The sequence below is a fragment of the Haliotis rufescens genome, unplaced genomic scaffold, assembly GCF_023055435.1.
Source record: "Haliotis rufescens isolate VD_foot unplaced genomic scaffold, xgHalRufe1.0.p SCAF_17, whole genome shotgun sequence".
Lineage (NCBI taxonomy): Eukaryota > Metazoa > Mollusca > Gastropoda > Lepetellida > Haliotidae > Haliotis > Haliotis rufescens.
This window is the reverse complement of record NW_025963857.1, coordinates 28,684,631-28,696,678: the sequence shown is the minus strand read 5'-3', so window position 1 is coordinate 28,696,678 and position 12,048 is coordinate 28,684,631. Positions and strand designations below refer to the sequence as shown.

General features: G+C 42.5%; 1 protein-coding gene and 1 long non-coding RNA gene across 2 annotated transcripts; one reads left to right on the top strand and one right to left on the bottom strand.

Annotated features, from left to right (window-relative positions):
* The first annotated feature begins 5,059 nt into the window (after nt 1-5,059).
* LOC124138547 lies at nt 5,060-6,423 on the top strand. Its single transcript, XR_007221759.1, has 3 exons — nt 5,060-5,377; nt 5,692-5,756; nt 6,286-6,423. It is a non-coding gene; the product is annotated as an uncharacterized LOC124138547 (long non-coding RNA).
* A 105-nt stretch (nt 6,424-6,528) lies between these two features.
* On the bottom strand, nt 6,529-11,209 carry LOC124138546 (E3 ubiquitin-protein ligase TRIM9-like). Its single transcript, XM_046505253.2, has 3 exons — nt 11,110-11,209; nt 9,482-9,773; nt 6,529-9,075 (listed from the first exon to the last, which is right to left on the bottom strand). Exons 2-3 carry the CDS (start codon nt 9,507-9,509, stop codon nt 7,469-7,471), a joined length of 1,635 nt encoding a protein of 544 aa, XP_046361209.2. The 5' UTR covers nt 9,510-9,773; nt 11,110-11,209; the 3' UTR covers nt 6,529-7,468.
* Nucleotides 11,210-12,048: the final 839 nt, after the last annotated feature.

Genomic DNA, 12,048 nt, shown 5'->3' with positions numbered 1-12,048 from the left:
ATGTTAACATGTTAAGGCGATGGTTGTACGTAACGAGTGTTAACAGTGAAGGCGATGGTAGTATTGACGAATGTAAACATGTTAAGGCGACGGTAGTACGTGATGAATGTTAACATTTTAAGGTGATGTTAGTACGTGACAAATGTTAACAGTGAAGGCGATGGTAGTATTGACGAATGTAAACATGTTAAGGCGACGGTAGTACGTAACGAATGTTAACATGTTAAGGTGATGTCAGTACGTGACGAATGTTTACATGTGAAGGCGATGGTAGTACGTGACGAATGTTAACATGTTCAGACGATGGTAGTGTCTGACGAATGTTAACAGTGAAGGCGATGGTAGTACGTGACGAATGTTAACATGTTAAGGCGATGGTTATACGTGATCATCATGACGAATGTTAACATGTTAAGTAAGTGAGTGAGTTTGGTTTTACATCGCTTTTGGCAATATTCCAGCAATATCACGGTGGGGGACACAAGAAATGGGCTTCACACATTGTACCCATGTGCTTTAACCACCAGGCTTCCCGACCGCCCCTAACATGTTAACTCGATGGTAGTTCGTGACGAATGTTAACACGTTAAGGTAATGTTAGTACGTGACGAATGTTAACATGTTAAGGTGATGTCAGTACGTGACGAATGTTAACATGTGAAGGCGATGATAGTACGTAACGAATGTTAACATGTTAAGGTGATGTCAGTACGTGACGAATGTTAACATGTGAAGGCGATGATAGTACGTAACGAATGTTAACATGTTAAGGCGATGCTACTACGTGACAAATGTTAACATGTTTAGGCTATGCAACTACGTGACGAATGTTAACATGTTCAGACGATGGTAGTGCCTGAAGAATGTTAACAGTGAAGGCGATGGTAGTACATGACGAATGTTAACATGTTAAGGCGATGGTTAGACGTGATCATCATGACGAATGTTAACATGTTAAGTGAGTGAGTGAGTTTGGTTTTACATCGCTTTTGGCAATATTCCAGCAATATCACGGTGGGGGACACAAGAAATGGGCTTCACACATTGTACCCATGTCGGGAATCGAACCTGTGCAAATGCTTTAACCACCAGGCTTCCCGACCGCCCCTTACATGACTGTTAAGGCGATGGTAGTACGTGACGAATGTTAACATGTTAAGGTGATGTTAGTACGTGACAAATGTTAACATGTTAAGGTGATGTTAGCACGTGACGAATGTTAACATGTGAAGGCGATGATAGTACGTGACGAATGTTAACATGTTTAGGCTGTGGTAGTACGTGAAGAATTTTAATATGTGATGGCGATGGTAGTACGTGACGAGTGTTAACAGTAAAAGCGATGGTAGTACGTGAAGGATTTTAAAATGTTAAGGCGATGGTGGCACGTTCACAGGTTTCTGGCACGCCTAAAGGACGCACCTCTGCATAGGGAAATGCGGCGTGGTAGATGTGCATCCCGCTTTCATATGTTTTTCCCATCAAACTATGCTCGCCCCTTGAGGTCAGGCTTGTGGAATGGTTGAGAGGTCGTCACCGGTCCCAGCGATGAAATAGGACGTTGATCATAATATCCTTCACTGGATTGTCTGGTCCAGATTCGATTTCCTTATCGGCCGTCATGTAGCAGGAGTGCGGCGTAAAACAACAACAACAACAGCTACAACAACAAACAAATGCTGCTGCTATAGTGGTGAAATCGCTTTTATAACAGACACCAACGATAGGCCACTGACCAGATATGTTTACAATGTGCCAGGGTATTTGTGGTTTTGTTCATGAACGTAAATTAGCAAGATATTTAGGCTGAATGAAATCACACTTCTAGATACACTGGTACATTCGTATATTTTTCAGGGATGGAGTGCGATTTTATGCTTTTAAAAAAAAGTATTTCAGTCATGTTGTAGCAGGTGAGCTTATTGTGTCTAAAAGTCGGGAAGATCCGGCCAAGAATAGGTTTTCAGCAACCCATGATTGTAAGAGGCGACTATGCATGTCGTAAGAGGCGCCTAACGGGACCAGGTGGTCAGGCTCGCTGACTTGGTGTATACATGTCATCGTATCCCAATTGCGTGGATCGATGCTTATGATATCAATCACTGGATAGTCTGCTCCAGACTCGATTATTTACAAACCGCCGACATATAGCTGGAATATTTGCTAACAAACTAAGGTGACTAAAGTGATTCGAGTCGTGCACACCACTTTGGTAAAAACACACAAACACAGGTGTGTAAATAACAACAAACAAAATATCCATTATTTCTGACGCGCGGGTACTGTGGGCGATATCGAGAGGTTCTTTAAAATATAATACATATTCATGAACCAAATTAATTCACAAAAGCTGTTAGTGTACGGAGTGAATAGGCGATAGACACGAGAAGAGAATTCTATGTACGTTTACAACAGTACTCATATCACCTGTGATATTCCCATCACATGTGAATAAAAGATATGAAAGCCAAGAATTTTCTAAAACCATGAATACTTGATTTCGAGAATGACGTGAGGCCATCGCGTGCTGTACAAACATCACAGCGTTAATGCAAACAACCTCCTCTGTCTATTGTTATACCCACTTTGGTTTAAGAACCCCTGACAACGTGGATATTGAAATATCTTTGATTTATTTTATATAAATGTGCATCCTAACGTGTCGTGCCCCGCAGCCTATGTGATAAACAAGTGTACTGAAATGATGAAATAATTTTTAGAGCACAGCAGACATAATTCGAGAGCTTTTTGTGTTGTATGTTTTTTGTTGATTTCGTTCTCGTTCTGTATATGCACAGTATTTTAAGACAGTATGCAAATATGTGAAATATCCTTTTATAAACGAAAACCTTGTGCATATGTATTGTTGGGCGCGGTGTTGTTTGGGTCTGGCTACGAGGCCCGTGAAGATCCGGGTAAGAATTGATCTTCAGCAACCCTTGCTTGTCGACTATAACGGGATCGGGTGGTTAGGCTCTGTGACTCGGTTCATCCATGTCCTCGTATCCAAATTGCGTATAGATCGATGCTCATGATGTCAATCATTTGATTGTCTGGCCTAGGTTCGATTATTTACAGACCATGGTCTTTTATCTGGAATATTGCTGAATGCGGCTTTGAACAAGAAACTAACAAGAAACGCATCTTCGGTGGTCGGGGCAGGATCGGTGTTGTGGAAGTGGTGGTTGTTTGGTTTGAGGTCTAGAGACGGTGTTGTGGGAGTGGTGATGACGTGTGGGTTCGATTCTGGGGTTGTTGGGTCTGGGTCTGTGTTGTGGGAGTGGTGATGGCGTGTGGGTTCGATTCTGGGTTTGTTGGGTCTGGGTCGGTGTTGTGGGAGTGGTGATGGTGTGTGGGTTCGATTCTGGGGTTGATGGAAGTGGGGTCGGTGTTGTGAGAGTGGTGGTGGTTGTGTGTTGGTACGTTTCTGGTGTGGTTGGGGATGGGATCTGGGGTCAGGCTTCTGGGGTTTGGGGTTTTCGGGTCTTGGGTCTTGGGTCTGGTGTTGTGAGTTGTGGGGTGCGTGTTGCGGGTTGCTGGGTGCGGGGTGCGGGGTGCGGGGTGCGGGGTTAGTGTTGTGGGAGTGGTGGTGGTTGGGTTTGGGTACGGGTATTGGTGTGGATGGGGCTGTGTTGTGGGAGCGGGGGTGTTTTTATGTGTTGGTACGAGTCTTCGTCAGTTAATTGGGTCACGGGTCTGGGGTTTGGGGTTTGGGGTTTGGGGTTTGGGTCTGGGGTCAGTGTTGTGAGAGTGGTGGTTGAGTTTGAGTATGGACAGGGGTGGATGGGTCGGTGTTGTGTCTGGGTACGAGACTAGTTGTTGGTGGTTAGGTTTGACGTGGAGATCCTTGAGTATATTGTGTTGACACGTCGCATGCCCTCTGTGGCGTAATATATTTTATTCCAGCCACAGTACTCGTGTAGCTGCAAATAATCTGCACCGAGCGATCCTTCACCACTAACCGTCAGAGCAAACGAGTATTTTAAGAGTTCTTCATATACTTTCTGTGTCAGTGTTTGTGTGTGAGTGTGATACGATAGTACAAGGGGTGCCTGAAAAAATTCTGAGCAGGACTTATGACAGTGTGTTTTGATGGACTTGTTTCTACCATATTTTTCAACACAATCCTTCTGCCAAAGATGCCGGAGTTCCTGGATCCCACCGGTGCAGAAGGCGTCCTCCTCATCCTGACTTTTAGTCCTCTACAGCAGAAAACATCCCCTGAAGTTGTCAACATGCCCGCAGTCAGCACTTTCAGCTGGAGATACTTGATGACAGCGTGGTAGCTAGTTTTGTACATTTTCATGAACAGAGAATTCCTGGTCACTTTGATGCCCGCAGAGATATGCTGCCTAGTTATGTATTTGTTTCAGATGCACCCTGTAAGCATGGGGGGCACGAGTGGCCCAGTCGTCAAAGGCGCCGCGATTCGCTGTGCAGAGTTGCGTCCCTTGGACACGCCAGAAACCTGTGATTGTGGATTCGAATCCCGGTTCGCCCCGATTATGCTATGGGTGTGCTAAACATGCTTCGTGTATACGCTCAGAACCTTGTGTGTATGTATGTACGTGCGTTCTTACGTGTCTCCATCAATCCATGCCTGTAAGAGGCGACAAGAATGAGATTTGAGGGCACCAGTGTGCCCCCCTGGAGGATTGTATGTCGGTTCGTTGCCCATGATATCATCCACTTGTTTGCCTACCCCTGACTCAATTATTTACCGGCTGTCGTGGTAGATCTGGTTGGTTGGTTAGTTGTTTAACGCCGCACTCCAATATTCCAGCTATATGACGGCGGTCTGTAAATAATCGAGTCTGGACCAGACAATCCAGTGATTGATATCATGAGCATCGATCTGGAAAATTGGTGACTGCGGCGTTGAATAACATTCACTCACTACCTTCATGCCGTGGGGGTCAGTCATCGGGACATTTCCGCTGTGAATTAATGCTTGTGTGATTGCTGAAAATGGTGCAAGTGATACATTTACGTAAATATGTCACAACATCAAATACATACAAGTCATGTACATGTACAAATTTCATATTATCACACTGTCAATTTTACATTTGTTTTCACGATTTTCACGTATTGTTATTGTTACACGTTGACGACATTCGTTTCATTCCATTTCAGTTTCGAGTTATACATATGTGACCATAGGTCAGATAAGATGATTGGTCGACACCATCTGGCATGAATCTGAGAGGAATCGCAGTAGATAGCATCTTCCTACTGTCAACAAGTGATATATAATGTCAGGAACATTGACATTATCTAATAGGTTGACACGGAGGCCAGATAGCGCTTCGTATAAAAGAGTTCCTGGGCTAGCACATGGGCATTATCTAGAACGGTAAACTACAATATCATAACGGTAAGTATTCTTCCCTCTCTTTAGTCATAAAATACCATGTTAAAACATAACTCACTTACTCAGGTTTTCTGGCTTGCTTGAATGCGTGTCATCATACCCTGAAATCGTGGAACGTTGCTCACAACATCAACCACCGGTTTGTATGTTCCAGACGTTTATATTTACAGGCCGCCGTAGCTGGAATATTGCTGAAATACTTCTGAGTGTGCGATAAACATTAAAGAAACAGACATCACTCTATATTAGTCAATAATATAAACAGTTTTTATTATGTTATTTTATTCCTCCGTTTATCATTGTTTTTCTCTCCACAGCCATGATGACACTGACTGTTCTTGTCCTCGTGGCTTTGCTGGCTGGGGCATCTGCTCAGATGGGGGTAAGAGATAATGACATGGCGGCATAAATATGATACTATTATATCTGCAGTATTTCGTGACTGAGTGACTGAGTGAGAAGGGATAAACGCCGCTGTCAGCAGTCAGTCATATCATTACGTGTCAGCTCAATGGGGGGGGGGGGGTACCCGAAGTTATGCACGTCTCAGATGTTGACACATTTGGTTAAACCCACGAGCTGACAAACCTTGAAACATAATCGGAACGAACAGGATTCTAACCACGATCATATGCACAGTGTAATACGGCGCTTAATGCGACTGGGTAACCCGTGCCTCCCGTATTCCTGACGACACTATAAGATATATAAATATATAGAACATAGAACATTCGTCTCTGCGTCCTGCAAATTGTATGACATAAATGAAGTTTTGGGAAGCACAATTCATGTTTTCACGGACATAGGAAGCTTTTCAACGTGAATAATATTAATTTTCATTTGTAAATGTCGATAAATTGTGTCTTATATTCATGATGGCAAATACTTGAAAACAAATCTTTATTTTTAAGTGCGCTCCACCAGGAAGCTCATGTATATCTAGAATAATGAACGGCGGTTACCCCGGAGGCAGTTACCCTGGTTACCCCGGGGGTGGATACCCTGGGGGAAACAATGGCAGACACTGTTGTGGCGCGATGGTTTGCCGAAGCACTGGAGGCGGCATGTACGGTTACTGCATGAATCTTGTTGGCAGATAATCACTTCACCTGTGTTTTGTCTTAAAACATTTAGGATCCAAACACGGAGCCACACTCACATCCACACCCCCACGCACACACAGTTGCACCTGATTACACGAGCGTATCTTTAAACACACACATCCCAAGACATGACATTACAAATGGAATGTTGTGTGTGCTCGACGGATATAAGGATGCCCGTTGGTCTGTATATTTGGAAATAAGTAACTGTCTATATGAGGTGAGGTGAGGTGTGGTGAAAAGGGGTTTGACGCCGCGTTGAAGGCAATTGCACCTACATAGCGACGTGCATAGACGCGCATTAGTGTTAGTGTTAGTGTGTGAGTGGTTGATTGTACTTGTCCGGACTAATGCCGATTTTAATGTGCTAGCCCTCTGATATATCACAGTTTAACACGATTAACCTACTCAGACACAGTATACTGACTCCAATTCGACCAGTCTTTGCTTTAGCCCTTAATTCCGAGCATCAGCAGGGTAACAACAAGTACCATATTTTAACGTCTTTTGGTATGGAGTGGCCGGGGATCGAATCCTGAACCTTCCGCTCTCCGGGTGACCCTCTATCCCTTGAGAAGGGGTCGTGGTGCATCTTATTGAGACTACTGGGACACATTACCCCTCCAGAAGCGACATCAGGACATATCTCACAGTTTTCCATTAATACTATATTACATTTCAAATATATTAACACCATAACATCCATCACTACACAAAAACAAATTTTAAACTTCATTATAACACAGTATTCTTCTGATAAGGACTATTCCAAAACAACTCACAAAATTAATAAAACACTTCAAGGACAAGGGGGTAGCCCAGTGGTTTGAGTGTAAGCTTGTCATTCCGAAGACCTGGGTTCGATTCTCACATGGGTTAATAGTGTGGAGCTATTTTCTGGTGTCCCCCTTCCGTGATATCGCTGGAATATTGCTCAAGGCGGCATAAAACCATACTCACTCATTAAGTGACTCAGTCAAAATTAATATATTTAAAATTTGAATATTTTTACACAGTTCACACATGTTACGTACAACAGGCCGTCTCTGTCCAGACATATTCCGTGAGGGTAATCAACACCATCCTGTGCTGTGAGAACATCTCTGACAAACTGCCCCGACTCTGTCAGCTGAATCACCCTGTATCTGTCTACAAGCAGGATGTCTCCTGTGCTGGTTGTGGTGATACCTTGAGGATAGTTCAGAGCTCTGTCCCCTGTGGGAGTGTAGGTGAAAATATCGTCTCCTTCACTGGTCACACATACAAGGGATTGTTCTAGTCTTTCACTGACTATCAGGTTTCGATTGCTGGTGACATGAATATAGTCAGGACTAGATACCAGGCCAGTCTTGATAGATTTGAGCACCTTCCCTGTCATGTCCAGTATGTCAGTCCTCCTTATTCCACCAGCCACTAACAATGAAGGGCTCAGATAGGCTAGACCGTAGTATTTGTTGCTTGTTTTGATAGTTGACAGTAATACAGGCTCTGGGTAAACCTTCACAATAACTATTTCCATACTGGCTGGAACACTAACAGCTACCCGACAGTTTGCTAACTGTGTTATGTGCGAAGGTCCGTTAGAAAGCTGTATGTATTTGGGACTATGCATGGCGTGTGTGTAATATGTGTTAAGTCTCTCCTTTCCTAAATCTGTAACCACAACAACGTGTACACCATCGACAGTTAACACTGACACGTCACGGAGAACGGAATATATCGGGTCATCCTCTGTCTTACAGTCAATAACTTGATGCAGAGTAGGGGTAGATTCACGGTCACACACGTCGTGGACGAGTTTAACCTCTCCCAGCTGTAGTTCATGAACAGCTTTACTCAGCTTGTCTATGTCGTGTGTGAATACAACTCTTCCTGGTGTGTTGTCCGTGTCTCTGTTGTCTGGAGACGCCTCATCCACCGACTCATAGACAGCATACATGTCCATCTCACAGTTGGACGTCACAGCATTGGCTGTGAACTTATACTGCTGCTGGTACTTCTGTAGTTCAATCTCCTGGGATTTTATATCCGCTTGAATTTGTTGTAATTGCGTGGTAGAAGACTGATCAACATCGTCTAAAAGTTGTTTTTCTTTCTTCACAATAATCGCCACCACCTTCGCTCGTGCACTTCTGATTTGACTTTTAACTTCTTCTACCGTGTTTCTGAAGTCGTCAACATGCCTTCTCCTGACAGATATACCATGTTCAGTATTTCCAATTCTGACATTTAGTTCCTGGTTCTGTTTGGTTAGCTGTTTCTTGACTTGCGGGGTCATGTTCTCAATGGTGTCAACGTCGTGACATTTCCTGTGATTTATACTACAGCATATCGTACATATTGCAACCTTGCAGTCTTTACAGAAGAGCTCGATCCGTTTGCTGACGTGTAGTTTGCACATGAATGGACGTTTTGGTACCATTTTGTATTTGGTGGACTCAGATAAAACGACTACTTCATGGTCACGTGATAACGGCATCGCTCCATGCATGGTCAGGCACCCACCACAGAAGGCTGAAACACAAGAGAAGCACCATGATGTTGCCGGAGTCTGTCTTTGTTGGTTCTTGCAGACACTGCATTCTTTAATCTCGGGGGCTGAAAAGGGATCAATATATTCGTTAGGCGGTAATGAAATCAGTGTTATATTTTTGCTTCAAGTTTTGGGAAAGAATGAGAGTGATCTTATATGTTTGTTGAACGCCACACTCAGCAATATTCCATCTTTATGACGGCGATCTGGACCAGACAATCCAGTTTTTGACATGAGGATCGATCTGGGCGTTAGACGCCTGGTAGATGTTATGCTACGTGTATTTGTGCATCTAATACAAGGTCATGTTCTGATTTCATTCATGTCTTTTCGATTATTTAATGTTACTGAAAACAATTGACGAGCTTAAATATGTGTATGTTCCAAGAAAGGGCACACGTAGCATAAACACATTACATTTATCTTGAGTTATGCGACCGTGTAACATGCAATGTAACAAATCATAATCACCTTCTGTCTCTGGACCAAAGTCGTCCATCAGCCCCTGTATCACGTGACTTGGTTTCAGCTGACTGACCCACTCCTCTACTGGACTGTCAGGGTTGGTCACCCTCGTCAGCTGTCTACAGGAGGGACATAGGATGGTCTTGTCTTGTATTGCTTTAGGCTGTGTTTTGGTGTATTTCAGCAGACACGACTTACAGAATGTGTGACTTCACTGAAGTGTGGCAGGGTCTGTGAACACCTCTGTACAGATGACACAGGTTAGATGGTTGTCCGTCAATTTCTTTGCTGTCGCCATCTGAAGCAAGTTAGAAAATGTCACATCTCCAAACACAAAGCCAGTGTGGAATTAATGAAAATTACCCTTTATCTAATCTATTACACAAAGTCATTTTTTAAATACAATTTTTGTATTACTTAAAATAAAATTCTTGTGACAACTTTACGTTTGATTCAAAAGATTTTGAATCCAAATAAATTTTGATAGATTTTGATTTTAAACGCCCAATTTTATGATCAACACCATGTGCTACCCTACCCACAAAGCTATCACTCCATTATATTTCTTTATTTTCCAGCAGAACATATACTGATCATAATAACTTAATCTGACAGGCAAATGGAAGCAAAGGGACACAATATTCTTGATGAACATAGGGACTGTATGAATGGAATGTTTAGCACATTCCTGCATAAGAAAGATATATAAGTGTGGCTGATACCTAGGCTTCTGCACTGGCAGTCTCAGAGTATTGTAATATTTCTTTGTAATTTGTTGCTATATGCCCGCCTGTTTGTTATTGAACACCGCACTCACTTTCTTCCTATGGGTATTAACAAGTATCCCCGACTGACACAGAACCGGTTAGTCGCTTGGCTGTGTTGGTGAAAGGGAGGTAACTCTCATGCACGATGTCCCAAATTGGTTTACTTCTATGACACTGGGTTATGTTATGTTTATTTTCCTAGTTCGATTTTTATGAACCATAGCATCTGAATCTCATAAAGTGTATGCGTATATTCAATGTCATGCGATGTAGAAAGTGATAGTATCAGTATTATTTCACCTTTATATAACTACCACCACTGCAACCACCACCACTACTACTAGCTACTACGTATAGTCATGACGTAACTGGAAAAGCAGCACGTGTTGGCAGTTAAGTAAAAGGCAACCAAAGGGCTAGGTTAATGACAATATTATGCGGATATAAATGTGAAAAGCTAGCACATTAGTTCACACAAAGATAGAGAGCAATCCCTGCCTTACACGTTCAATCAATAAACAATCCCTACTTTCGTTATGCCGGGTCAGTGTGACCTTGGAGTCACGAACAAACCAAACAGATACCTTATCCGAACAGAATGTAGGTTAATGTGTCTATGACTGCTCCAGATGCTGAATGATTTCATCAATGTTGTATTATTGTGTTGGATCAGCTAAACCTGCTGGCATGGTAACTATCACAGATTAAGTACACTGTGTTAGTGTTTCCTCTATATCAAAGCGAAAGCTCGGCACATTATATGTACGTTTTGCGAAATAGTTAGTTTAACATTGTATTATTCGGGCTTTGAAAGGTGTACGCTTTTGTTCTTTGTGAAATTGTATGCACAAATACATTGTCACTCACCTGGAATGGACACAACCGATATTTGCAGCGTGAATCTAACTCTCTGAGGGCGTCTCACACCCTGTGGTATGTCCTTGCGTGTGTCATGTGACGTGAGTCGATCACGTGATCATTTGAGGTCGGTTGAACTTGCTGGCTCGTTATCATGTTGTTTACAAAATGTAGCAACATGTAACTTTCTTTCCGTGTGCGACATACGCTTCCAGTCGGAAAGCGCACGTTAAATCTCCAATATAAGTAAATAACTTTCTTTATAATATGTTATTTCACAAGCATTGTATACAATATATATAGGAGTTACACTTACACACACACACGCTTCGTTAAAGATACTACAGATGCAATGTCAACTGATTTTATAAAAAATAAATAAGTGCAACATCAGGTGAACACAATCTATTGTGCTGACACTATCCAAATCAACAAGACGACTACGGCCAATTATGCCGCAGCATAGAAATGCAAAAATTTGTACATTGTGTTTTGAGACCACACAATATCAACAATTGATTTATAATTTGATCAGGGTATAAAATTATTACAAATTAAGTTTTCATTTCTGGAAGGACCTACCCGTCATGATGCTTCTGGAATATTGCCGAAAGACGTGTAACTTCCATCTCACTTGAATAACATACAGTAAGTTACTGTTGTGTTTCTAAGTTGACGAGGTCATGGGAAATACTCGAATCTGATTGGCCAATCAGGTTTCAAATCACAATAACTATCTTTGATTGATACAACTGTCAAGATGGACCTTTTACCAAGAAAGCTAATATTAAAAGAAGAGTACTAAGGTTGTTTCTCAGTTATTGTCGTTAAAATAATACAACCAACAACTATTAGCTACAAAATGTCGTAAGAGGCGACTAACGGGATCAGGTGGTCAGGCCCGCTGACTTGGATGATGCATGTCATCGTATCACAATTGCGTGGATC

What these genes read in the sequence shown, in the direction of transcription:
- LOC124138546 (XM_046505253.2), bottom strand. Translation starts at nt 9,509, where the DNA reads ATGGACGACTTTGGTCCAGAGACAGAAG. An exon ending in CTTTGGTCCAGAGACAGAAG is followed by an intron (nt 9,076 to 9,481) that starts GTGATTATGATT and finishes ATCCCTTTTCAG; the next exon opens with CCCCCGAGATTAAAGAATGC.